Source organism: Artibeus jamaicensis, unplaced genomic scaffold (assembly GCF_021234435.1).
Source record: "Artibeus jamaicensis isolate MK-2021 breed Jamaican fruit bat unplaced genomic scaffold, CSHL_Jam_final contig_588, whole genome shotgun sequence".
Lineage (NCBI taxonomy): Eukaryota > Metazoa > Chordata > Mammalia > Chiroptera > Phyllostomidae > Artibeus > Artibeus jamaicensis.
The window spans coordinates 3,222,125-3,246,325 of NW_026521895.1; the positions used below are offsets into that span (position 1 = coordinate 3,222,125).

Sequence of the window (24,201 nt, forward strand, 5' to 3'; positions counted from 1 at the left end):
GGAAAGACTGGCCAGACTGACCCAGGAGCACAGGTGCGGTTGGCTCCCAGGCTGCCAGATCCCAGGCGTGGGGTGGCAACAGGTGGACTAGGTGAGGGAACAAGGAGGCTGGCTGACCTCAGTTGCACATTTGCGTGCGCAGATAAACCAAGTGAAGGAGCGAGCAGTGAGACAGACCACGCAGGCCAGGGCCCCAGCAACGGGAATTAGAGCCTGAAAGCACCAAATGGAAAGACTTTCGGGGTCAAGGTGTCAGGACAAGCTCCCAGGTTCACAGAGAGCTCGTTGGAGAGACCCACAGGGTCCTGGAGGGTGCATAGGCAAACACACCCGGGAGCCAGCACCAGGGGGGGCCCCGTTTGCTTGAGGGAAGCAGCAGAGGGGACCAAAATCCGATAGAGCAGAACAAATGCCACTGCCCCTCTCTGACCCTGCCCCCACATACAGCGTCACAAACCAGCAACTGGGTCGCCCTGCCCTGGTGAACACCTAAGGCTCTGCCCTTCATATATAACAGAAGCAAACACACCAAAACATTAAGGCTCAAAAACAGCTAACCTTTCAGATGCACAGTTCAAAACACTGGTGATCTGGATGCTCACAGAACTGGTTGATTTTAGTCACAAATTAGATGAAAAAATGAAGGCTAAACTAATTGATATGAAGGGAAATGCACAGGAAACCAATAGTGATGGAAAGGAAACTGGGACTCAAATCAGAGGAGTGAACCAGAAGGAAAAAAAAATGACCAAACAGAAAAGAATGAAGAAATAAAAATTCAAAAAAATGAGGAGAGGCTTAGGAACCTCTAGGACATCTTTAAATGTTCCAATATCCGAATTATAGGGGTAACAGAAGGGGAAGAGCAAGTGGAAAACTTATTTGAAATAATAATAAAAGAGAACTTCCCCAATCGGGCAAAGGAAACATTCTTCCAGGAAGCTCAGAGAGTCCCAAAGAAGTTGGACCCAAGAAGGAACACACCAAGGCACATCATCATTACATTAGCCAAGATTAAAATGAAGGAGAGAATCCTAGAAGCAGCAAGAGCTAAGGGGACAGTCACCTACAAAGGAGTCCCCATCAGACTGTCAGCGGATTTCTCAAAAGAGACCTTACAGGCAAGAAGGGGCTGGAAAGAAATATTCCAAGTCATGAAATCCAAAGACCTACAACCAAGATTGCTCTATCCAGCAAAGCTTTCATTTAGAATGGAAGGGCAGATAAAGTGCTTTTCTGGTAAGGTCAAATTCAAGGAATTCATCATCACCAAGCCCTTATTACATGAAATGTTAAAGGGACTTATCTAAGAAAAAGAAGATAAAAAAGATGAACAGTGAAAGGACAGCAAACTCAGTTATTAACAACCACACCTAAAACAAAAACAATCTAAGAGGACAGCTAGATCAGGAGCAGAACCATAGAAATGGAGATCACATGGAGGGTTAGCAACAGGGGTGTGGGAGGAGGAGAACTGGGGAGAAGGCACAGAAAATAAGTAGCATAGACGGTAGGTAGAAAATAGATGGGAGGGTAAGAATAGTAGGGGAGATATAGAATCTGAAGAACTTGTGACACATGGACATAAACAAAATGGGGGGAATGGCAAGGTGGGGGGTGCAGGGTGGAAGGGGGGAATAGGACAACTGTAATGGCATAATCAATAAAATATATCAAAAAAGTATAACAATTCATAGCAACTAAGATGAAATGGTCTAGATAGATAAAAACAACAACAAAACAATCGGTATCTAACATAAAGCCATTTTTTAAATGTGGTCCAATAGGAATATTTATTTAAAAAGACACACATTATCTAAGTTCCCCCTCTGCTGCAGCTTGTAATGCCACCATTATTTCACTAAAAACAAAATGAAAAACATCTAAAGGTACTTTTTTTATGTGTAGACTGGAAGAAAAAGTGCCAAAATGTTTTAAGTATACTTACCAGTGACTATCTCTGGGTAATGAGATTATACATACTGTTTACTTACCAGTTTTCTATGTAGTTTGAGTTTTTAATATTAAGTAGTTATTGACTTAGAACAAAAATCAATTACATTATTTCCAACCTTGACAGGGTTGGGGAACCTATAACAAACACACAAGAGCTGCTTACCTGTCACTGCCCCGTAGCATTTTGGGATCAAAATATCTATAGTCATCAGTTTCCTATTACAAAAACAGAATTTTACCATAACTCTTCAGAAAGGTACAGTGGCTTAGAGTAATTTGTTTTATTGAATCTATTAATTTGGTAGAATGTGTAACTACCACCACCACCATTCATTCACCAAGCATTTACTATGTATTAAGCATTATTCTAATGCTTTCAATGAAATTACTTAATCTCGATAGTATTTATGATATAGTTATTATTACACCTACTTTTCAGGTGCACAAGGGAGAGTACAGAGAGAGCATATAACTTTCCCAAGGTTACATAATTAGCAAGTAATGTTAACTCCAGTATTTGAGCCCAGGTAGTCTAGTTTTAATGCCCCAGCTCTTAACCACTAGGCATATTATTCCTTGAAAATACGAGGTCTGTTCAGAAATACTTCAGTCATTGTTAACACAGTGAGAATAGTTTGCATGACACTGACGTAACCTGGCAGCCAAGAAAAGCAGACTGGAATGCTCATGTGTGAATAATGACAAGTTCACTGCACTAGTCAGTGGGGGGGCAACAGATGCCATTGAGTGAACATGTGTACTGTGTGCCTATTGCATACACAATTACTGAGTAAACAGAGCATCAAACTTTACATTATGCTTGAACATTTCTCCACAGAAACTATTCAGATGATTCAGAAGGCCCTAGCTATGGGCAACTGATGACTGGCAGCTTCATTACGACAATGTGCCTGACCTTCTCATGAAGTTTTTTGGCAAAACATCAAATCACCCAGGTGACTCAGCCCCTCGATAGCCCAGACTTGGCACCCTGTGATGCCTGGCTTTTCCCAAAACTAAAATCACCTATGAAAAGGAAGACATTTCAGATTGTCAATGAGATTCAGAAAAATACGATGGGGCAGCTGATGGCAACTGGGAGAAGTGTGTGAAGTCCCAAGATGCCCACTTCACAGGGGACTGAGGAGTCACTGTCCTATGTATAATGTTTCTTGTATGTTCAGTAAATGCCTGTTTTTCATAGTACATGGCTGGATACCTTCTGCACAGACCTTGCATGTTTTAGAAGTTATGTAGTTTTGTTTTTAGAATTTTATTGTATTATTTATCTGTAATTTTACCAAATGTACATAATACCTACTATAGGCTCACAATCTCTCTTATTTGAAACATTCGGAGTTTGGTGTATTTTGGAATTTTGAATTTTAAACTAGTTTTAGCTAGATGGTGTCCTGCATGAGCTGTACATGTTACATTCCCAGTGGGCAGCACCCATCATCTAACACAGTACTATTCCTGCAACTAAATATACGAATATTAACACAAAGTGAGATAAATAAAAACTATAAAGGGCCTCGACTTGAATTAAGGCTAGGTTTTGCCACCAAATGAATTATACAAAGTCTTTTAGGTTCCAGAACTTTTTGGACTTCAGCAGTGGTGGCGAGGGGTTGTGGACCTCGTCTAAATTGGAAACTAGCTTTTTGATATTAAAGGAGTTGGAAAGTTCCGCTTTACTGCCTATGAGCCATAAGAACTCGTTCTTTTCTGGAGTGTATATGGTGCTACCCAAACCTGACTGATGTGACAAATTATGCACCTATTGTCACTGTCAGGTCCTGTACTCAGTGGTGAACAGTGTCACAGAACTCTCAGTGAACCTAAACACAGTGTCAGAATCCATTAACACTTTGTTTCAGGAAGCCCCTAACAGCTAGATTTACAAGGCCAGATATTATTCCTTAATTCCTTTCTTTCAATTTATTCAGTCAAGACAAATCAAAAGAGAACACTTCATTAACAAATGTAAATGACAAAAACCACATCTAGAAGTAGCCTATAGCATTTTAAAGCCCTTGATATAAGATACATTCAAGATTACTAACTAGGTTTAACTCAGTATCCTTGCTAATCTCATCAATGCCTCTAAATTAATTTATCTATCTGCAAACAGGAAAGGGATTGGAAAAAGTGTAAGAAGCTACTTCACCTAGCAGATAGATAAAAAAATGCTTTCAAAGCAGAAAATATTTACCCCATATTTTGCAGTGAATAATGTGCACTCTTTTGGCCCAAATTTCTTAGGGAAAAATAAGGCTGTGCATTATACATGAATAGTACTAATTCTGTATCTATATAAATGTTTTTAATTCTTTTACTTATGCTTATGTATTAAAAGTATAACTCTAGAAAGCAATAACAGTATCTGTATGCAAAACAATACCCTGGAATATGATAATTATTTTTTCTAAATTTAAATAAATATAAAATTGAATAAAAACATTAAAACAAAAGATTTTTTCCCCCTGAGAGTTTGGGCCAAAAGCATGGGTGCACATTATATATGGCAAACCATGATACTTATTCTAATGAAAAATATCTGTAGTAATGTTCCTTCAATTATGAGGAGTCAACAGAACTAATGAACTTATATACTTGGAGAAACATCTGAATAAGATTCGTAATTTAGCAATCCATGTGTCTATAACAGAAACTGTTGTGGAAGGCACATTTATGGTGGAACGATCAGTCGGCAGGAAAACAGAGTAACAGGTTTTGGATCCCAATCCTGCTACTAAATACAGTGTGCCTTGGGAAAAGTGACTGAACTTGGTTTCCTCTCTTCCATTCCCAAAATTTACTTCTAATGTTTCCTTAAACTAAAGTTTCATGAAGTCATAGCTCTTGTCCTCAGTAATACAGCATCGTGGTGAAAAATGTGTCCTCCCAGTTCTGCCTTATTAGCTGTGCGTCCTGGAGCAAATTAATTAGCTCCGTTGAGCCACAGTTTTCTCATCCCCCCAAATTAGAATAATAGTAAATTGTATTTTCTTAGAAGATTCTAATAAGGACTAAAAGGGATAATGTATAAAAAATGTTTTGAATGGTTCCTGGCACCTACGTGTGCAATAAATTTTAGCTATTACCATTACTATTGTTATGTACCATCTCGACTTCAAGATTAGGGACAGCAATAAAATAAGCTACATTTCCTTAACTCCTTGTAGATTTGGCATCTGTCTAAAATTTTGCATTTATTTATACTTTTATTCTTTATTGTTTGGAATATTTACTGCCTATAAAGAAGTAGTATTCTCTAAGATAATTAATTAGTTATAAATTATCTTCTTGCAGGCTTTTTTAAGACAGCTCAAGAAAGTCTAATATTACTTCATATAAGAATATAAGAAAGTCTAATATTACTACATTGTATACCCCTTTCTCTATATTGATTCTTAGATGGAAGAACCCTATTCTTTTTAGCTTATTATTATAGACAATTCTCTTAACTCCTCTCATAATTGTAATTGCCCCTCTTGGGAATGTTTTATCACATTTTCTTTATTTCCATGTTTTCACACGGGCAGGTTTTAAAATTTGTTTTTGTTAATGTCCTTTAATATAATAAAATCACATTTTAATAATTATGAAAAATTACACATTAATCTGAAGATCCTGTTCTAATTCTCTTTCTTACTGTACTCAAATTTCCATAGAAACATGTAATTCTAAATCAAAAGGTCTTTTAAATGTGTGGGTGTATCGAGTTTTTAGTACAAATACATGTTTAGCATCTTAAGCCTTACTACCAAGGCTATGGTGATCCAGACCGACCCAAACTAGGGCAATGCTGGGATTAGGATCATGCTGCCTTTCTCAACTGCAGACTCCAGTGAAGATAACCACTCTCTAGTTGCCACAGTAACAAGCCCGGCTGTTTTAGAAAACAGATTGTGGTAATTTCACATTCTTGTCTTGAAATGTAAACAGATAGCTTGAAAACCCATTCTTTAAGTAAATGCTAACAACATTTATTCATTTGTCTATTTACCCAACAATTTAGTTTTCTGTCCCCAAAAATTCAGTCCCACCTGAATACATGTACTTAAGAACTCTACTTTTCTTAGAAGATTCTAATAAGGACTAAAAGGGATAATGTATAAAAAATGTTTTGAATGGTTCCTGGCACCTCCTCTAATTTAATTTTCAGAAAATTGGCCTGGTACTCTTTATATTGTACCAGCCGATGTTTACTGGTCTTTTTCATTTATAGAAACTTGCTCCTTAGGATATATTTTACATTTAATTATACACATAGAATCTAATCTACATTTAATTTGGGTGAGAACTGGCCATAATGGAGGTAACAGCAACTGAGAATCAGTTCCCCTTATCTGTGATAATGGCTAACAATGGCTCTTTGAGAACACAGATACTTTTCTTTCCCCCATGTGGTCTGTTGTGATTAAGGTCACAATGAACTCAGATTTTACTGCCTTTCATACAGCTTAATATTTTTAAGAATTTTACACATATAATGTAATATGCTACTCACAGGGTTTGACTTCATCTCCATGAGATTGTCTAAAATACGAGTAACAGGTAGATTCTGTGGAAGAGATTAGTATTTTCATGAGAATAACAAATAAAGTTCTCTATTGTCACAACAACCTAATCATACTATAGTTAAGTATGCTTGCCTTTTAATTAAACACATTCTAAGATTAAGTATTCTGTGGTTTCATAGATGTAAATATTATTGGAACTACTCAAGTTTCCTTAGAAGAATAAAATTCTAAATCAAAAGGTCCTTTTAGTATGTAGGTATATCCAGTTTTTAGTACAAATGTATGTCTGGACTTTTTTACTTTTGTTAGATGTTTGCTTTTTAATACTAATAATTGCAAGCTTTTGTTTTGATCATATAAGATTTCCATTGTTATTTTTTTTAATTTCTTTTTTCCAAATTTTAAGTTTCTTTAAATACAAAGCAAGGAAGCAAAGGGTTTCTACCTACACTTCCATCTTGGCCAGAACTCGGGCCTTACTATTCTTTACTAAGTGCCATGAGTCATGTTTTCTTTAGGAGGTTTTAGGTTACACTGCATATAGTACGTTGGTCTCTAATGTGCCTACTTCCTGTTTTTGTGCCTTTTCATGTTTTATAGTCCAAGTGAGTGAACATAAACTGACTTGAGGAAGTACTGTGAACCAGTAAAAAAAAGTGCAGTATTTAGTAGTAGCTTCCTACCAGAAGAGAGATAGAACGGGAGGGATTGAACATGATTCCTAATAACGAGGAAGCTAAAAGTATTCTCAAGTATTAGAAAATAATTCAATTTGGAAAGCATCTGAAGGAAAGTTTGAAAAGTAATCAGGTTTTTAATTAAATAAAGCAAAGTAGGATTTTCACCGACTACATTGTTTTTGTAACAAAATGTTATTTACCTATCACATAAAATTAAATACCTATTTATGCAAAGCACTATGTAAAATTCGAAGATGGGGAAGACAGTCCTTGCATCAAGGAACTCATCATTAAGAAATGAAACACTGTATGTCAATTATATCTCAATAAAACTGGTTAGAAAAGCAAAACGAAAATGAATAATGTCAACACAAAATGCCACATGCAAATATTAAAAGAAAGCTAAAAGTATGAAGGAATTCAGAGAAAAGAAAGGATCTAACTTTTTTCTATAAAAAAGTAAGCAAAAAAATTCACATCTGAATAATTGATAATTCCATCTCCTTAATTTGGCATTTAAAACCTTTTCATTACAAACTGACAGATTTGTGTGAATATTATGTCTCAGATTTACTTTGAAATAGCCCAGTAAAAATAAATAAAAATTAAAAAAAATTTAGGTAGGGAAGATAAAACAAGAATGGAAGGATCTTCAGTTGAAGCTTGGTAAAGGGCTCAGCAGAGTTTGATATATTAATGTATATCTGAAAATTTCCATACTAGAAAGTAAAAAACAAATTGTTTGAAAAGAACCAAATCAATTAATGACTCTCTGAAGCAGAATATCTATACATTAGAGTAACATAAAAACAATACAAGTAAATCATTTAAAAATCATTTAAACACATACTATGTATAAACTAAGACAATTAAAGGAAGTGTTATCTAAATCAAGTTATAGTTTTATTACCCCAAAACATAAATTCTACTTAAAATATTTTATTTATTCTAATTTACATAGGACTTAAGACTACTAAATTCATTATTCTCTTAATATGTTAAAATGTACATAATATGCATTATGTAGTAGTGTGTTAGTTGAAACAGGTTTAGTTCATTTTTTGCAATTAAGGTACTTTCACAAACCTGAAGGTAGTCAAAGAAAAATTAAAATGTCAGTAAAGTCCAAGAGCAAATTGGGGGAAAAAAAAAAAGCAATGAAAGACCCCTTGAAAACATATGTAAAACTTCTTAAATGTATCCAAAAAAAGACCCTTGGTTTCATTTTATTTCTAACAGTTATAACTTGAATATATCTAGAAGTTGCTTTAGCCGAGCATGTCAACCTGTCAACATGTTAACTTATGCTTAAAAGTTACCAGTATGCTAACTAGTGTACTTACTTGCTGTTTCAAAACCAGGTTCTTCACTCCTTCCATCACAAACTGTGATCCTGTATTCATGACTCGTGATAGGAGACTAGAGGCAAAAGAGGAGGATCACAAAAAGCATAAATTAACTCTCCAATATGTTACAGATAAAGTATTTGCCTGGTTATATACCACATGCTATTACATTCTGTACCTACCATCTTTGTTTCCACTAACCAGAAACAACCTGAGAATTTCTCCTTCCACTGTATTACTGCTGCAATTTTATTTAACAATAAAAAAAGTAATAAAATATTCTGACTAGTCATTATTACTCAAATGTAAAGATAAAGGGCTGCCCTCAAAATAAACATTTTAATTGCTTAACCTCAGCTACAGTTCTCAGGCAAATTAAAATCTGTGGAAAACTACTTGCTTTCCTGATTGCCTTACTGCTAAGGCCATAAAATTAAAGACAGTAAATTAAGTTGCTTTAGTAATTCAAACCATACTAACACATTAAAGCTACATATGCTTTTAAGTATGATGAGTAGGTCAAAAGTTACTATGTTCTCTTTATCATAGCAGCTAGATCCAATCCTGCATTGTATATTGTCTCCTTCACTATACATAAAATCTATCACATAAAATGTGAAGCATAACACACCTAATGAATTTTCCCTCAATTCTAAAGAATGTTTGTTGTCTAAATTTTTAACATCAAAAATAGCACCAACAAATGATTTGCCATATTAGATTTATATTTGTGTCTCCAGCAGTTTCTCATTTGGGATCAACAGATGCTTTGTGAGACAGGTTGGCAATCCTCTATTGTGATATCAGAAAGCTAGAAATATTGTTTAAATCATTCAAAATTTTCTTGTAACACATTTTATTAAAATCCTCGACTATAAAATCCATAAGAAATGTAAGTCTTTTAATATTCAATAAGATTTAAGACATGAAACTGGTAAGTCTATTTATTGCACAGATAAAAGTAATTTTCCAAATATAGTTTCTTTTTCCCTATCTTGTCCTTATCCCCTCTGAAATGAAGAGATGGACAAGGTGGCAATCCTTTCTTTAACAGAAACAATAGAAAGTAATCTTTGTTGGAATGGACAGTTTTCAGGTGATTCCCTGGCACCAGGCAACTCTGAGGGACTAGGCTAACCTGCAGAGCACTGTCTGAAGGTGAGGCCAGCTGGATTCATTTCCCCAAACATTTACAAGGCCCTGCATTATGACAAGTGCTTTTGTTTTTAGAAATGGTTTCATTAAAAGTAGTAGCTCAGTGTGAGGCTAGGATAAATCTGTTTTTCTCTGGGCTTCATGTTTTTGCTCTAAACTATAAACAATAAGCTAAGGATTTGAAACTATTATAGTATGGGATAGGAAAGAGTAGCAAGAATTACCTTATTTAGCATCTTTGAAAATCACCCAGATTCTAGAGGACACTGGAGTTAGAAGACAGCCCCAGGTCTGGGGACTCCCTCCCTATTATCTAGTAGGATGCCCAGGTCTGCCTTGAAGCTAGCTCTTGAGTGCCTAGTGGCAAGCCTGTTACATTAGTTATCAACATTGATATGAAAATACCTTTATCCTTAATATAGCTTCTGAAAATGAAAACTAATGTTTTAAGAAAAGGGAAGTAAAAGAAGCCAAATACTCATACCAAATAAGACATATTAACTTACATTTCAAAACGAAAATTTAAATTATCTAAGAAGCCAAAGGCATGTTGACATTTATTCTCCATCACAATAAAAATACTTTGCATTCAAAGTGTCAGTGTGTTTTTAGACATAATTAGACATGAAAGTCTAATCATGGTCTGGAGGACCAGACGAACCCAATCAGAATTATTAAAAATACTTACCCCATTGACTTAGTGGTAGTGTTGCCATAGCTGGCAGGAGCTGAGGCCATCTTTGCAAAAGCCCTAAGATACAAGAAAGTTATATTAAAGCTGATTATTAGTGCTAACATTCACAGTATTAAAGTATCTATTGACAAACTTTTGCTTTTACTATGCAGACATTTTCTGAATATAGAAATAATTTTTTACTGTAAAACAATTATCAGTATAGTCAGCACCCAAACAATGACATAAACCAAGACTATATAAATGTAAAATAATGTCCAAATACAGCACAATTAGTAGTGAAACACTGAGATACTTTGGAAAACAATGTAGTAAGTCTCCCAACTTTACTATTTTTCTTTTTCCCTTCTATCCAATCATTAACATAAAACAAACTCGCTGCCTTAAAAGAACCACCATGTACTACTACTGACTGAGTCTCTCCAGCCCTTCCCATGTTCCACACTCCTCATTCCCAGACACATACCTCTGCTGATGCTGTCCCTTTGAGGGGTGTACACACACTGCCTTCTTCTCCAACAGAAGCTGTACATTTCCTTTTAAGACTCAGCTCAGAACCATTTTTTTCATTAACAATCTAGCTCTACTACCCAATAATTTTTCCATTTAGTTATGTCCTAAACCACACACTTCTATATTTAAATGCTTAGTCACTTATTTTTCAAGTCTTTTTAAGTGTCCAGAATCCCTTTTAACTAAATGGTAGAATTCTTGAAAAAAAATGGGAAAAAAGATGACACTTAGATGCATTTTTAGAAAATATTTTCCTTCTGGGAATATGCTCACTGGAGAATCCAAACAACAGAGTGCTTCCAGGAGAACCCTTCCACTGTGAGGTCACCTGTTACGATTTTGGTGCGTATTCTTCTAATCCCTGGACATGTGGGCATATAACATATACGGTTTTAACAATAAAGTTAATACCACATAGTATATACTGTTCTATAAACTTTAAGTAGCATACTACAAACATTTTTATGTGAATCTTAACTCTTTTCTATTCTTAATTATTTCAAAAACTTCAGTGAAAAAAGTCTACTTAAATACAAAAAAATTTTATGAGAGTAAAAAAAAAAACCAAAGGAATCACTAAGATGTGATAGTTGAAATGTTGAAAATATTCCATTTCAATCTGGAGAAATCTCAAACACAAAAATCACAATCTTGTTCAGAAAGGAGGATACGAATCAACTGTTTTCAGCAGTAGACTGGAATTTTTGCCTTTAATAAAAATGTATTTTTCACTAGGAACAACTATATCTAAATAGTAAAGAAGGAATAAATAACACATTTATGCGCTGAATATTATGCAAATACTAGGTTCTGTAAATGAAAACTAAGATAATAAAAAACTGCTATGATGAAAGGTGCTAGAAAACTAGAATATAAAACTGTATCTACAATAATGATTTCCTGGTTTTCAATACTTTATGTAATATGCTCATAAAAGGATATATACTAATGTTTACTTGTGCACTCTAGATGTTGCAATTACAGGTAAAATGTTACTTTTTGTACACCTGAGATTTCTAAAATTTTGTTGAGTACTGTTGTAACTCTCATAATGGGACAAAGAAAGTTATAAATTAGAAATTAAAATTTCTGCTAATCACATGAAATGGTGTCCAAGAATACCTTTCCTCATAACAGCAAATTTGATTAAGGAATTCCCACACGGACATAATGGAAAACAAAACAAAACACTGACATTTGCCACATAGTCAAATGTGTAAGTGTATAGTTTATGAAAATTGGAAAAGATGGTTTTCCATTTCTCTTTTTAAAGAGGTTTTTGTATATTTTTTTCTTATGACAATACACTCAAATAAAATTTGAAAAAAGTATAGATAATAAAAAGCACTCATAAACCCAAAAATCAGAGACAACCACGGTTATAACTAGTCCTATTTCTCTAGCCCATGCATATTTAAAAAACATTTTTAAATTACAGTAGACACAGTATTGTATTAGTTTCAGATGTACAACCTGCAAAGACATGTAACTTACAAAGTGATCACCCTGATAAATCTAGTAACCATCTAACACCTTAAGATATTGACTATGTTAAGATATTATGACTATATTCTCTATGCTGTACTTCACATGCCTGTGACTATTCTGTAACCACCAATTTATAATTCTAAATGCCTTCACCGTTATCACTTCTCCTAATCTGGCAACCATCAAAATGTTCTTTGTACCTGTGAGTCTGTTTCTGTTTTGCTTGTTTATTTTTATGATCCCATGTATAAGGAAATCCCCTGGCATTTCTGTGACTTATTACACTTAGCATAGTATCCTCCAGGTTCATCCATGTTGTTGCAGATGCAAGATTTCATTCTTTTCTATGGCTGAATCATACATTATATACATGCACTACTTCTTTATCCATTTATCTACTGATGGATACTTAGGTTGCTTCCATACCTTGGTTATTGTAAACAATGCTGCAGTAAACAAATGGATGTGTATGTCTTTTTGATTTAGTGTATTGGATTTCTTTGGTAAAATATCCAGAAGTGGAGTTCTTCTTTATCTTTTTAGTCTTTGTTTTAAAGTCTATTTCATCTGGTTATAAGTATTGCTACCTCAGTTTTTTGTTCTGTTTCCATGTTCATGAAGTATGTTTGAAAACCCCTATACTTTCAGTCTCTGTGTTTTTTGATTTCAAGTGAGTCTTTTGTAAACAATATATTATGTGTCTTGTTTTTTTTTAATCCATTCAGTAGGCATATATCTTTTGATTGGAGCATTTAACTCATTTGCATTTGAAGTAACTGTTGATAAATATGTATTTATTGCTATTTTATTATTCCTATTTTTATTTTTGCCCTTCTTCTTCTTCTTAAAGAAGACCCTTTAACGTTTTTTATCCTCGCCCAAGGATATGCTTATATATTTTAGACAGAAGATGAGAGGAGGAAAGAGAGAAATAGAAACACTGATATGAGAGAGAATCACTGACTGGTTGCCTTTCACAGGCATCCTAATCAGAGACGGAACTGCAACCCAGGCATGTGGCCTGAGTGGGAATGGAAGCTGTTTAACGGGATGGTGCCCAACCAACTGAACCACATTGCAATACTGGTTTAGTGGTGATGAACTCCTTTAACTTTTTCTTGAGTGGGAAGCTCTTTATCTGTCCTTTGATTCTAAATGATAGCTTTGCTGGGTAGAGAAATTTTAATTATAGGTCCTTCTACTTTATCAGTTTGAGCGTTTCATGCCAATCCTTTCTGACCTACAAATTTCTATTGAGAAATCAGCTGACAGTATTATTGGAGCTGCCTTCTGGGAATTGTCATTTTCTTGACGCTTTTAAGGTTTTTCTCTATCTTTAACCTTTGCCATTTTAATTATGATGTGTCTTGGGGTGAACCTCTTTGGGTTCATCTTATCTGGGACTCTGTGCTTCTTGGACTTATATGTCTATTTCCTTCACCAGGTTAGCAAAGTTTCCTGTCATAATTTTTTCAGATAGTTTTTAAATTTCTTGCTTTCCCTTTTCCCAGCAACCCCCAAATAAGAGTGCTGGTATGCCTGAAGTTGTCCCAGACACACTTTTGCTCATTTTCACATCTTCTTTTTTCTTTTTGCTGTTCTGACTGGGTGCTTTCTTATATTCCAAATTGCTGATTGATTCTCCGCTTCATCTACTCTACTGCTGATTCCCTATAACTTACTCTGCATTTCAGTTAGTGTCTCCTTCATTTCTGACTGGTTCTTATTTTTATGGCTTCCATTGCCATTTTTATGCTGTTGAAATTCTCATTAAGTTGCTTGTGAATCTTTATAACCGGTGTCTTGCACTCCAGATCTAGTAGATTACTTGCCTCCATTTCATTCATTTATTTTTCTGGAGGTTTCTCCTGTTCTTTCATTTGGGACTTATTTCTTTGTCTCATTTTGGCTGCTTCCCTGTGTTTATTTCTATGTATTAGAGCTGTTATGGCTCCTGGACTTGGCAGAGTGGCCTTTTGTAGTAGGTATTGTGTAGGGTCCAGGGGTGCATCCTGTGTGGGCTGTGTGCACTGTCCTGTTGCAGTTGAGCCTTGACTGCTGTTGGCAGGTCATGGGACAGATTGACCAAGGCTGATGACTGGCTGTGAGGACTGGCTATGAGAATAATGGAGGAATTGCTAGTAAGGGACCAACCCCATGGAGCAGAACTCACTCTAGTGGTTCTTTGGTGTTGGCTTTTTGCCCCTTGAGTATGTGCAGAGGTGGTTGGGTTATAATCCAGTGTGGTCTGAACTTGTCCACTGGGTGTGCTGGCTTTGGGGCTTTCCAGGAGATGCAAGGTCAGCCAATGCTTACGCCCTGCCCAGGTCCACTTGGCATAAGGTACAGAGCGATCTGCAGAAAGCTACTACTTGTGATGGGCTTGGAGGTGACTGAGAAAGGACAAGCTGTAAACCGAGGCTGGCTCATGCTAGTGCCAGCCCTGGGGTCACCCAGCAAGAAGTACATGACACACCAGATGCTGCTTGTTTGAGAGATTTTAGGAAGTCTAAAGCATGTGTCAAGAGAGGCTGTTTGTATGGAAAAGCCACTGGAAACAGGCTGCATGGCCTGCAAGTTGGGTGGGGCATGAACTCAGGCAATCACCAGGGCAGGGCAAAGAGTGACAGCTAGGTTGACGACACTCAGATATGGCACCCACCTCCCAGCTTTGCAGTGGGGAGGTCCCAAGGAGCAACGGCCTCTGCCAAAACTACCAGTCTCGATGTGGTTTCTTCTTTTTTCCACAGTCACAGGACTTCTGCTCAGCTAGACTTCAGGCAGTTCTGAATGATGGTTATTCGGTCTAGCTGTGAATATTTTCTTAACAAGCTGAGATCAGAAAGCATTCTTGTAGCCTTAAAACAATTATTTTAAGAAATATTTTGAGGGTAAAGTTTGTTATAGAAAAATTTGGAAAATACACACCCCCAAAGAAAAAATTCTACCACTCAAAGTTAGCTACTAATGACATTTAGGTGTTTGTCACTTTAGGTATGTAATTATATGGATATAGGTGTATGTTCATACACAAACATGCATAGAGAAATGGATATTAGGGATCATACTATAAAAAATGTCATCTACGTTTTGGCTTAAATATCACCTCCCAGAGACTTTTCATATATCCTTAACAAATTTAATTACTGCCCTCAACAAGTTAAGATCTATATCACTTAATATGATTTAAATATTATTTTATTCATTTGCTTATATATTGATTTATTGTTCCCTCAACACAAATGTAAATTCAGTGAGTGTAGGGGACTTCCTTAGCATGCTCACTATTGCATTCCCGAGGTCTAGAAGAGTCCCTAGGCACACAAGCAAAGGAAATAGATGTTTACTGTGGTAAACTACTATTTCAATTTCAATATAACGTGGACATTCCCCAATGTCATTAAATAAGTCTTCTACAACATGATTTTAATGACTCTGTTGTACTGTATCTTATAGAAATACCATAATTCATTTACTAATCTTATTGTTGGACATTTAATTGATTTTCAAAGTTCCAATACTGTAATTGCTTCTAAGACTTCAGAACTCCAATACTCTTTGGGATAAACCCTCAAGAGTAGAAGTTTTAGGGACTTTATTAAAAATCTTTATATCATGCAGCAAAAATGTGATAATTTATATTTCTTTTTTAAATATATTTATTAATTATGCCATTACAGTTGTTCTATTCCCCCCTTATTCCCCTCCCCCCTGCACACCCTCTCCACCATTCCTTCCCCTTTAGTTTATGACCATGTGTCTCAACTTCTTTAGATTCTATATTTCCCATATTATTCTTGCCCTCCCCCCTATCTATTTTCTACCTACCATCTATGCTACTTATTTTCTGTAACTTCTCCCCCCTTCTCCTTCTCCCACTCCCCTGTCGCTAACCTTCCATGTGATCTTCATTTCTATGGTTCTGCTTCTCATCTAGCTGTCCTCTTAGTTTGCTTTTGTTTTAGGTGTGGTTAATAACTGTGAGTTTGCTGTCCTTTCACTGTTCATCTTTTTTATCTTCTTTTTCTTAGGTAAGTCCTTTTAAAATTTCATATAATAAGGGCTTGATGATGAACTCCTTGAATTTGATCTTATCTGAGAAGCACTTTATCTGTCCTTCCATTCTAAATGAAAGCTTTGCTGGATAGAGCAATCTTGGTTGTAGGTCTTTGGATTTCATGACTTGGAATACTTCTTTCCAGCCCCTTCTTGCCTGGAAGGTCTCTTCTGAGAAATCCGCTGACAGTCTGATGGGGACTCCTTTGTAGGTGACTGTCCCCTTACCTCTTGCTGCTTCTAGGATTCTCTCCTTCATTTGAATCCTGGCTAATATAATGATGATGTGCCTTGGTGTGTTTTTTCTTGGGTCCAACTTCTTTGGGACTCTCTGAGCTTCCTGGATATCCTGGAAGTCTATTTCCTTTGCCAGAATGGGGAAGTTCTCCTTTATTATTTGTTCAAATAAGTTTTCCACTTGTGGCTGTTCCTCTTCCCCTTCTGGTACCCCTATAATTCGGATGTTGGAACGTTTAAAGATGTCCTGAAGGTTCCGAAGCCTCTCCTCATTTTTTTGAATTCTTGTTTCTTCATTCTTTTCTGTTTGGTCATTTTTTTCCTCCTTCTGGTCCACTCCTCTGATTTGAGTCCCAGTTTCCTTTCCATCACTATTGGTTTCCTGTGCATTTCCATTAATTTCAATTAGTTTAGCCTTCATATGTTCCTCTAATTTGTGACTAAAATCAACCAGTTCTGTGAGCATCCTGATCAGCAGTGTTTTGAACTGTGCATCTGAAAGTTTGGCTATTTCTTCATAGCTTAGATTTATGGGCTCTGAGTTGTTCTTGAGCCATGTTTTGATCTGTTTGTACCTGTTACATATGAGGAGCGGAGCCTTAGTTGCTTACGAGGGCGGGGCCACCCGGGGTGCTGGTTTCTAACGCTGTATGTGGGGGCAGTGTCAGAGAGGGACAATGGCGGTTCCCTCTGCCGCTGCGGCCTACGAGGTCCGTCTCACTGCTTGCTCCTTCAAGGGTTTATCTGCATGTGAATGTGTGACCTCGGTCAGCCCTCAGTGGGTCTGCCCGCTTCTCCACACCTGGGATCCGCCCACAGCTGCCGGCGGACCTGGGTTGCTCACCTGGTTCCGTCTGCTTGCTGGCTCTGCCCCTCTTACTGGTTTGGATGAAGGGTTCGTTGTTGTCAGGCTTCTGTGTAGTTCAATTTTCTGTGGTTTGGCTGCGTTTTTGTTGCTAAAACTTGGTTTTTGTTTTTAAACTTGGTTGTGCGAGAAGGCACAGTGCTTCCACTTATGCCTCCCATCTTGGCGGAAGTCTATATTTCTAATAGCAGAGTATAAACTCACTAATTAATATGCTTGTATGCTTCGCATACTATTTTGTAAATCTTTGCATTATGTTAATTTCCATTTTTCAGATTACTAGTGAAATTAAAATTTTCCTTTAATATTTCTGGGACATTTGATCCCAAACTTTATTCTTTGACTTATTCATCTTATCAGTGAAAAAGGATAAACATGTCCAGGAAAGAAAGACATCACTCTTTTATGTAATATTAAATTGTAAATAGGTGGAACAGATAAGAGAATATATAATTGAATAAAAAAATACTAAGTCATTGTTCAACTTTCTTAGTAACACTGCCACTTTCTTTAGAATTCAACTTCCACTGTACTCTCCTAAATGAAAACATTGAAACAGAAAATAAAACTTACTTCCATTGTTTGATATATTGCAAAGGATTAAGGTTGCATCCCGCATCAGTTAAGGCTTTTTTGTATTGCTCCAAATCAGCCTGAAATAAGCAAAGAACAATGACAAAAACATTTCCTTTATGAAAAAGACCATTTTGTTTGTTATTTGATTACTCAAAAAGTTAGATCAAAGGTGAGTCTGAATTTGAGGAACCCAAGTAGAGTGCAGCTGTATCTGTAGTGAGACAAAAACCACATATAATGAAAATTATCTTTGACGGACTCCCAAATTACCCATAAAACACTGTATTTTGTCATCCCTTGGTAAGTCCAAAAGAGTCAGTTTTTTCTCTCCAACTGAAATAGATTGCCTTTCTTTAGGAAAAGCATTAAATGAAAGAATTCTTGGCTTGATGAAGAATATTTCAAAACGAGCAACCCAAGAGGAAGGCACCGCCACAAGGGCACTGAGATGTAGGTTCTCCCGTCTCACGTTCACTGCAGAGGCCCAAATTCATTAAAGGAACAGAAACTGTGTTACACTTTTTAAATGACTGTTTTCACTTTCTAGCTCTTTTTAATTTCCTAATGAGTAATTCTAACTGAAATTGTATAATTTTTAGGAGTGACTCCATTATAAAAGTTTTATAAGACCTTTAAGCTCACCTTCAACCAGAGATGTTTACTACTTTCCATTTTTGAGGCTATTAATCTGATTATCAGTAGCCATAATTTGCTTCAAGCCTCTTAATGATCACTTAAATTTATGAAAAAACATAATCCTTACCAAAAATAAATAAAAATAAAATAATATGGCCAAATTTCAAAAATCCTTAATTAAGTTTTAAAATCATATATTCTTGAGAAAATGACACATTCTTACTGAATTAAAATAAAAGTCAACAGATGTATCCCTAGGTAAAGTAAAACTGGCCCAAAGCAAATGATAGGTTTAATTTGCTTTTTTTAAGATGCCAAAGATTTTTGGTCAAATGCCTTGCAATATACCAGACATTAAAGAAAACAAATGCTACCAGCAAAGGAAAAGAGTTTAAAAGTCACCTCAGAGCTTTCTGTTGCTTTACTTGATGCTTATCCAGTAAAACAATACTGAGTTAGCATGAGAAAGAAAGAGTTCACAAGGTCTCTAACCCAGCAGCACAACTAATGTAAAAATCACTGCTTTCCTGCAGAGTAGATAACTGCCTGTACATACTCAAATATTTTTTTCTTCAAAAGCAACTGATGACTCACTGCAGAAAAAAACCCCCAAACAATTAAATTACCCGTCACCACACTTCCAGTGAGAAAAAAGTCCTCTAGAAGGAAAATCTGTCATTTTCCAATCATTCTTAGGAATTTATTCTGACATAAACGCAGTTATTTTGTTGCAATACAAAGTATCCCAACTTTTTATAGAACTTTTGGGAACAATGGATACTTTCCTTCAAGTGAATCCTCCTCTATAATGGACACTGACAAGACCAACCTTTCCAAAAGCATCACAAACTTCATTAACTTAGTTTAGAATAGCTATTTTCCAGAAATAAGGATTTTGGCTACTTGAATTCAGTTCATATTACAACAACTTGAAAGTGGCCACACACTTAATGAGAGGACAGTTCTTTTGGTGATAATAAAAACTGCTACAAAACTCAGCACTAAATAGAACCAGCCTTAACAAACTGTTTTTCTTAAAAAAAAAAAAGGAATGAAGTAGTTATCTGGCCACAGTGATCTTCACTTCTATTTTTGCAACAAACAAGTTATTTCCCTTTCTGCTCAATAAACGAATGCACAGGACCTACCTCAGAAGGTGCCTGCTGCGTACTTATATAATAGATAAGAAACAGCCTCATTTTATCTTCTGGAGTTCCTGCTACATAGGGGAAAACAGAATTTTAAAAACCCTTCATACTTCTGGTTAAGTATTTAATTAACATTTATATAAACATTTGAGGCATATCTAAATGTGACTAGACAAATATAGTTCTTGATTTGGCTGATTTAAGGTTATAAACACTATGAATTACAATCAGATGAAATACAAATATGGAAAAAGATTTTATGCTTTGGGATTAAAGAGATGAGATATAGCAGTATCTCTGTTCTATCTTCCAAACTCTGTATTATATTGAGATTTATCTTTTAGATATAAACCCAAAAAGAAAGAAAAATACAGGTACGGTAATCATACAATTCTAAAACCCGGTACTACTATGATGGAAAGGGGACGCCAGTAACAGTCGTTTAAGGACAACTGGCATTAAAATGGGATTGTCCTGGGAAACCAGGAGGTTTTGAAACCTTGTTGGCTAAAATCACCTAGCTTAGTCTAAGGTCATACTTCTCAAATTGGTCTGAAGGGCCTTACATCACTTATGTTAATATTTAGGAAAATAATACATTTATATTAAACACTGATGTGTTATGCATAACACATTTGTCTGAAATTTTAAGACAGAACATAAAAGTTCAAAGAAATTTCTTGCTTGCAGTGAGCACCTTGGGCTACTATTCCTGTTACCCAGAGCCCCAAACTGTCCAGAGAAAATAATCTGTTCTCCCCTCTGCTACTAGGTTTACTTAGGTGCAAAGTGATAAAAGTCATAGGTAACTCAGCTCCACTACTCAACGAATAACAATATGCACTCTTCAAACTGTGTGTCCTAATTCTCAAGAAATCATAATTGTTATACTTTATTACAGAATAAAAACTAGAATTTTTTCAAAACATGACTGAGGAACCATCGATTTTTAAAAATATATGGTTAGAATCCAGACACTACCCTCCTTCCCCTCTAAGAATAAAATCTTAAAAAAAAATCCAGACACCCATTCTCAAATTATCCTTACTCTCTATATATGAAAAGAAATAATACAAAGCTTTCTCCAAAGTCCTCATGTTTACCAATAAATACAATACCTTGTACACTTTGAATATTAAGTTATGAGATCCATGGTCTTATTTAAATCCTAGGAGAAAGCTGGTATTTTTGTATTAGCAGGTAATTAGCCTGGCTGGGTTCAGGCCAGAGTTCCTACCACCTTCTTGTGGGCTGTGGTTCCACTGCTGATTCTAATTTCAAAACCTCTGTAGTGCCATTGGGACCGTACGGCCCAGTGGCAGACATAGGAACTGGGATGCCATCTAGACCGTCACCTCATGGTCTTTGGAATGCTGTTCAGGATCAGATTCACAGGTATGCAGTTCAATGGTGAGTCCAGGAATTTATAAATAACTTGATGGGGTTGCTTTCCTGGGCTCCTTTCTCTCTGCAGCCTCCCTGGTACTTCCCAGTTCCCCTGGCCCTCCCTTTTTGGTGTTCTAGCCAAAAGCTTTGGTTTTAGTTACCCTGCCCCAATGTACATTTACTGCAACTGTGACTAAGCAGCTAGAGAAAAAAGAGAGGAAGTAGATAGAAATGGAAGAGGATATAATAAATAGGCCGATAAATAGTAATAAAAAATACAATAAAAATAATGTAAAAAATATAAAAAATATCTGGAGGAAAAAAAAAGGAATGGGCCTTGCTTTAGGCTCTTGGGACCATGTCTCCTAAGATAGGAAAGTGTCCCTCCCACAGAATTTTAGTGCCTGTGAGTCCATGCTGTTGCTTTTAATATCCTCGGCATTTAGCACAGCCTGTTCTTATAGTAGGCATATAATTCTGCTTAAAGAAGGAAGAGTTCCCATTCTTCAAGGATAAACATTTTATAGTTGCTACAGTGTAAATAAACAGCCCAAAACCTCTGCTAAGGTTAAGAGTCATGATGACAAAGGTTATAGAGCATCCGGATGCTTAAAATCAATGAATCACAGGGGAACCAAAAGGAAATTGTAAAAATGCACCCTTTACAACTACTCTAGAGCCTGTAGCTACAGCCTAGATCCTCTTGTCACACCTAAGTTTCTACTGTAACTGCACTCTGTTTTAAAGTTAGTTTTCAGCTCATCATATACATTCTTTCCCTACCTCAGCTCTGGAGTCAACTACTTCTCCAATGAGTCCTAGAGTAAAATGGTATTTATAAACTAAAACCTTACTAATGGATTAGAGTTGCTCCCAGTCCTGCTCAGTTGGCAGAGCTGGAATATACATATTTTAAGTACACACACGCTATTTATTTCTCTGACATACTGAATATATACTAAGCCCACGCCAACTCCTTTAATTCCAATCTAACATTGCAGGATTCATTCTGGTTTTCTACCTTTCCATATTTGTAACTTTCTTCACTGACTGCCTTCATATTATCTTATTTAACCAGTCCCCAGTATATAATAAAGATCTTATCTCTGCTGCTATCTCTTGCCTGCATGGAAGCCTTCTTACTCCACTTGGGCTCTAATTCCCTACAATGGACCCACCTACATGCCTGGCCATACTTCTCACCCCCTCTGAGTTGGTGATGGGTTGACCTGTGCAGCCCAGGGCAGGGTGTTCCTATGTGTGCACACTGCTCACGTCACTCGATGTGAACACCTTGTGCTCGGTTACGAACCCTCCCATCACCCCACACGGACGAGCCCTTCTCCTTCTGCTCAGGTTCCATCATCTTGTTCTGGGCGAAAGTGAGACCAGACTTCTACTTGGCATAAATGCCTACCTTATTCCGCCTTATTTAACATCTTTAAAAATAAGTTGTTTGAAACTGGGTGGGGGTGGGTGGAGGTATTAAGCAAAAATGCAAAAACAAAAAAAAAAAAGAGAAAGGAAGGGAAAAGGAAAAAGAAAAGTTCTATTTGCCATTTTATCAACATGCTATTGCTTTAATTTTACTCAAGCTATTGTAAATAACTCTGAAGTAATGGACATATATATTTTGCATTTTTTCATTATAAAGTGCAAATATTTAAAATACTATGATCTCACTACAAATCTAGCTTTTAAAAGTATGAGTGATACTTATGGCTTCTCAGAAGTTTTATGAATGGAACCTTTAATCACAAACAATTGTGACTTTTAAAAAATTGCTTTTCAATTTGAAGTAAAGTCTAAAACTCATACCAAAACTCTAACTCAAAAATCATCATCATTCAGGTGAGTAGTTTTTGTGCAAATAAAAAGAGCTGAGATCAGAATTGAAAACTACTCTGAAAAGATCAATAAGTCTCTTACATTTATAGATTTTCAGAGGCTAAAATCCTACGTAGATCCCATCATTATAATGGAAAGCAATGACTAAATTACATTTTCCAAGTACAACTAGTTATACCTTATTTTAAGAAAAAGCTAACATACAAATATTTAGATGAATATAAAATATAAAGAGATTGACTAAAGAGTTTCTTTAAAAGTTAATTCCCTAAGTCCTGGCTGGGTAGCTCAGATTGCTAGAGCACTGTCCGGTAGCCGAAAGGATAGGGTTTTCGGTTCCCAGTCAGAGTATGCACCTACACTGGGGGTTGTGGATTCGCTCCTGGTCAGGGAGCATGATTTTTCTCTCACATAGATGTTTTTCTCTTGCTCTCCCTCAAATCAATAAAAACATACCTTCAGGTGAGGATTTTTTTAAAAAGTGAATTCACTATATATTTAAAATACAATTCAGTTTTAAATACATCTTTTTAGAAAACTCTAGGCTTAAACCAGAGTAATTAGAGAAGTGTATCACTTAGAGACCCTTACTTTGAATGTTGTACCTTCAAATCTTCCTGGAATTAGAAGAAATTGAGCTAAGATGTATCACTTTAAATGAATAAATACAAAAAGTGCTTAAATACCATCAAAGAAAAGTTCAATGGAATAAAATGCAAACCATTTTCTACTTTATGAACTGCTATGCTACAAACTTCTCAATAGAACGTACTTCATTTAATTATCTCATTATCAACACAGATTGTCAGAAAAACATTAATTCTATTCACATTTTCCTAAAATTGAAAATGCTGGATCCATCAGATGTGAAACTTACATTAATCTCAAATTTATGGTACATACCATCAGGGTCTGATATTATATCTAGAAGAGATTTATCCAGAGTAGTTTTGCTCATTATTTTTTCTTCACATTCAAAATACACATCTAGTTTTCTTGCCTGTTTCAAAATAAATATGAGATTAGAATACCTCAAATAATAAACACACACTAGAGGCTTCTCAGTTTACAAGTTTCTATTTTCTATG

The 24,201-nt window shown here is 35.9% G+C and overlaps 1 protein-coding gene across 3 annotated transcripts in view; it reads right to left on the minus strand.

Moving 5' to 3' along the window:
* Positions 1 to 24,201, minus strand: part of SCFD1 (sec1 family domain containing 1) — a 101,107-nt gene that overhangs the window by 18,601 nt on the left and 58,305 nt on the right. For all 3 annotated transcript variants that reach the window (XM_053670492.1, XM_053670493.1, XM_053670494.1), the window contains 7 exons: positions 24,017 to 24,113; positions 19,880 to 19,950; positions 18,093 to 18,172; positions 10,355 to 10,417; positions 8,509 to 8,584; positions 6,473 to 6,526; positions 2,120 to 2,172 (listed from right to left, as the gene is read on the minus strand). In XM_053670492.1, coding sequence (XP_053526467.1) covers positions 2,120 to 2,172; positions 6,473 to 6,526; positions 8,509 to 8,584; positions 10,355 to 10,417; positions 18,093 to 18,172; positions 19,880 to 19,950; positions 24,017 to 24,113 — 494 coding nt within the window. The remainder of the gene's footprint in view (positions 1 to 2,119; positions 2,173 to 6,472; positions 6,527 to 8,508; positions 8,585 to 10,354; positions 10,418 to 18,092; positions 18,173 to 19,879; positions 19,951 to 24,016; positions 24,114 to 24,201) is intronic.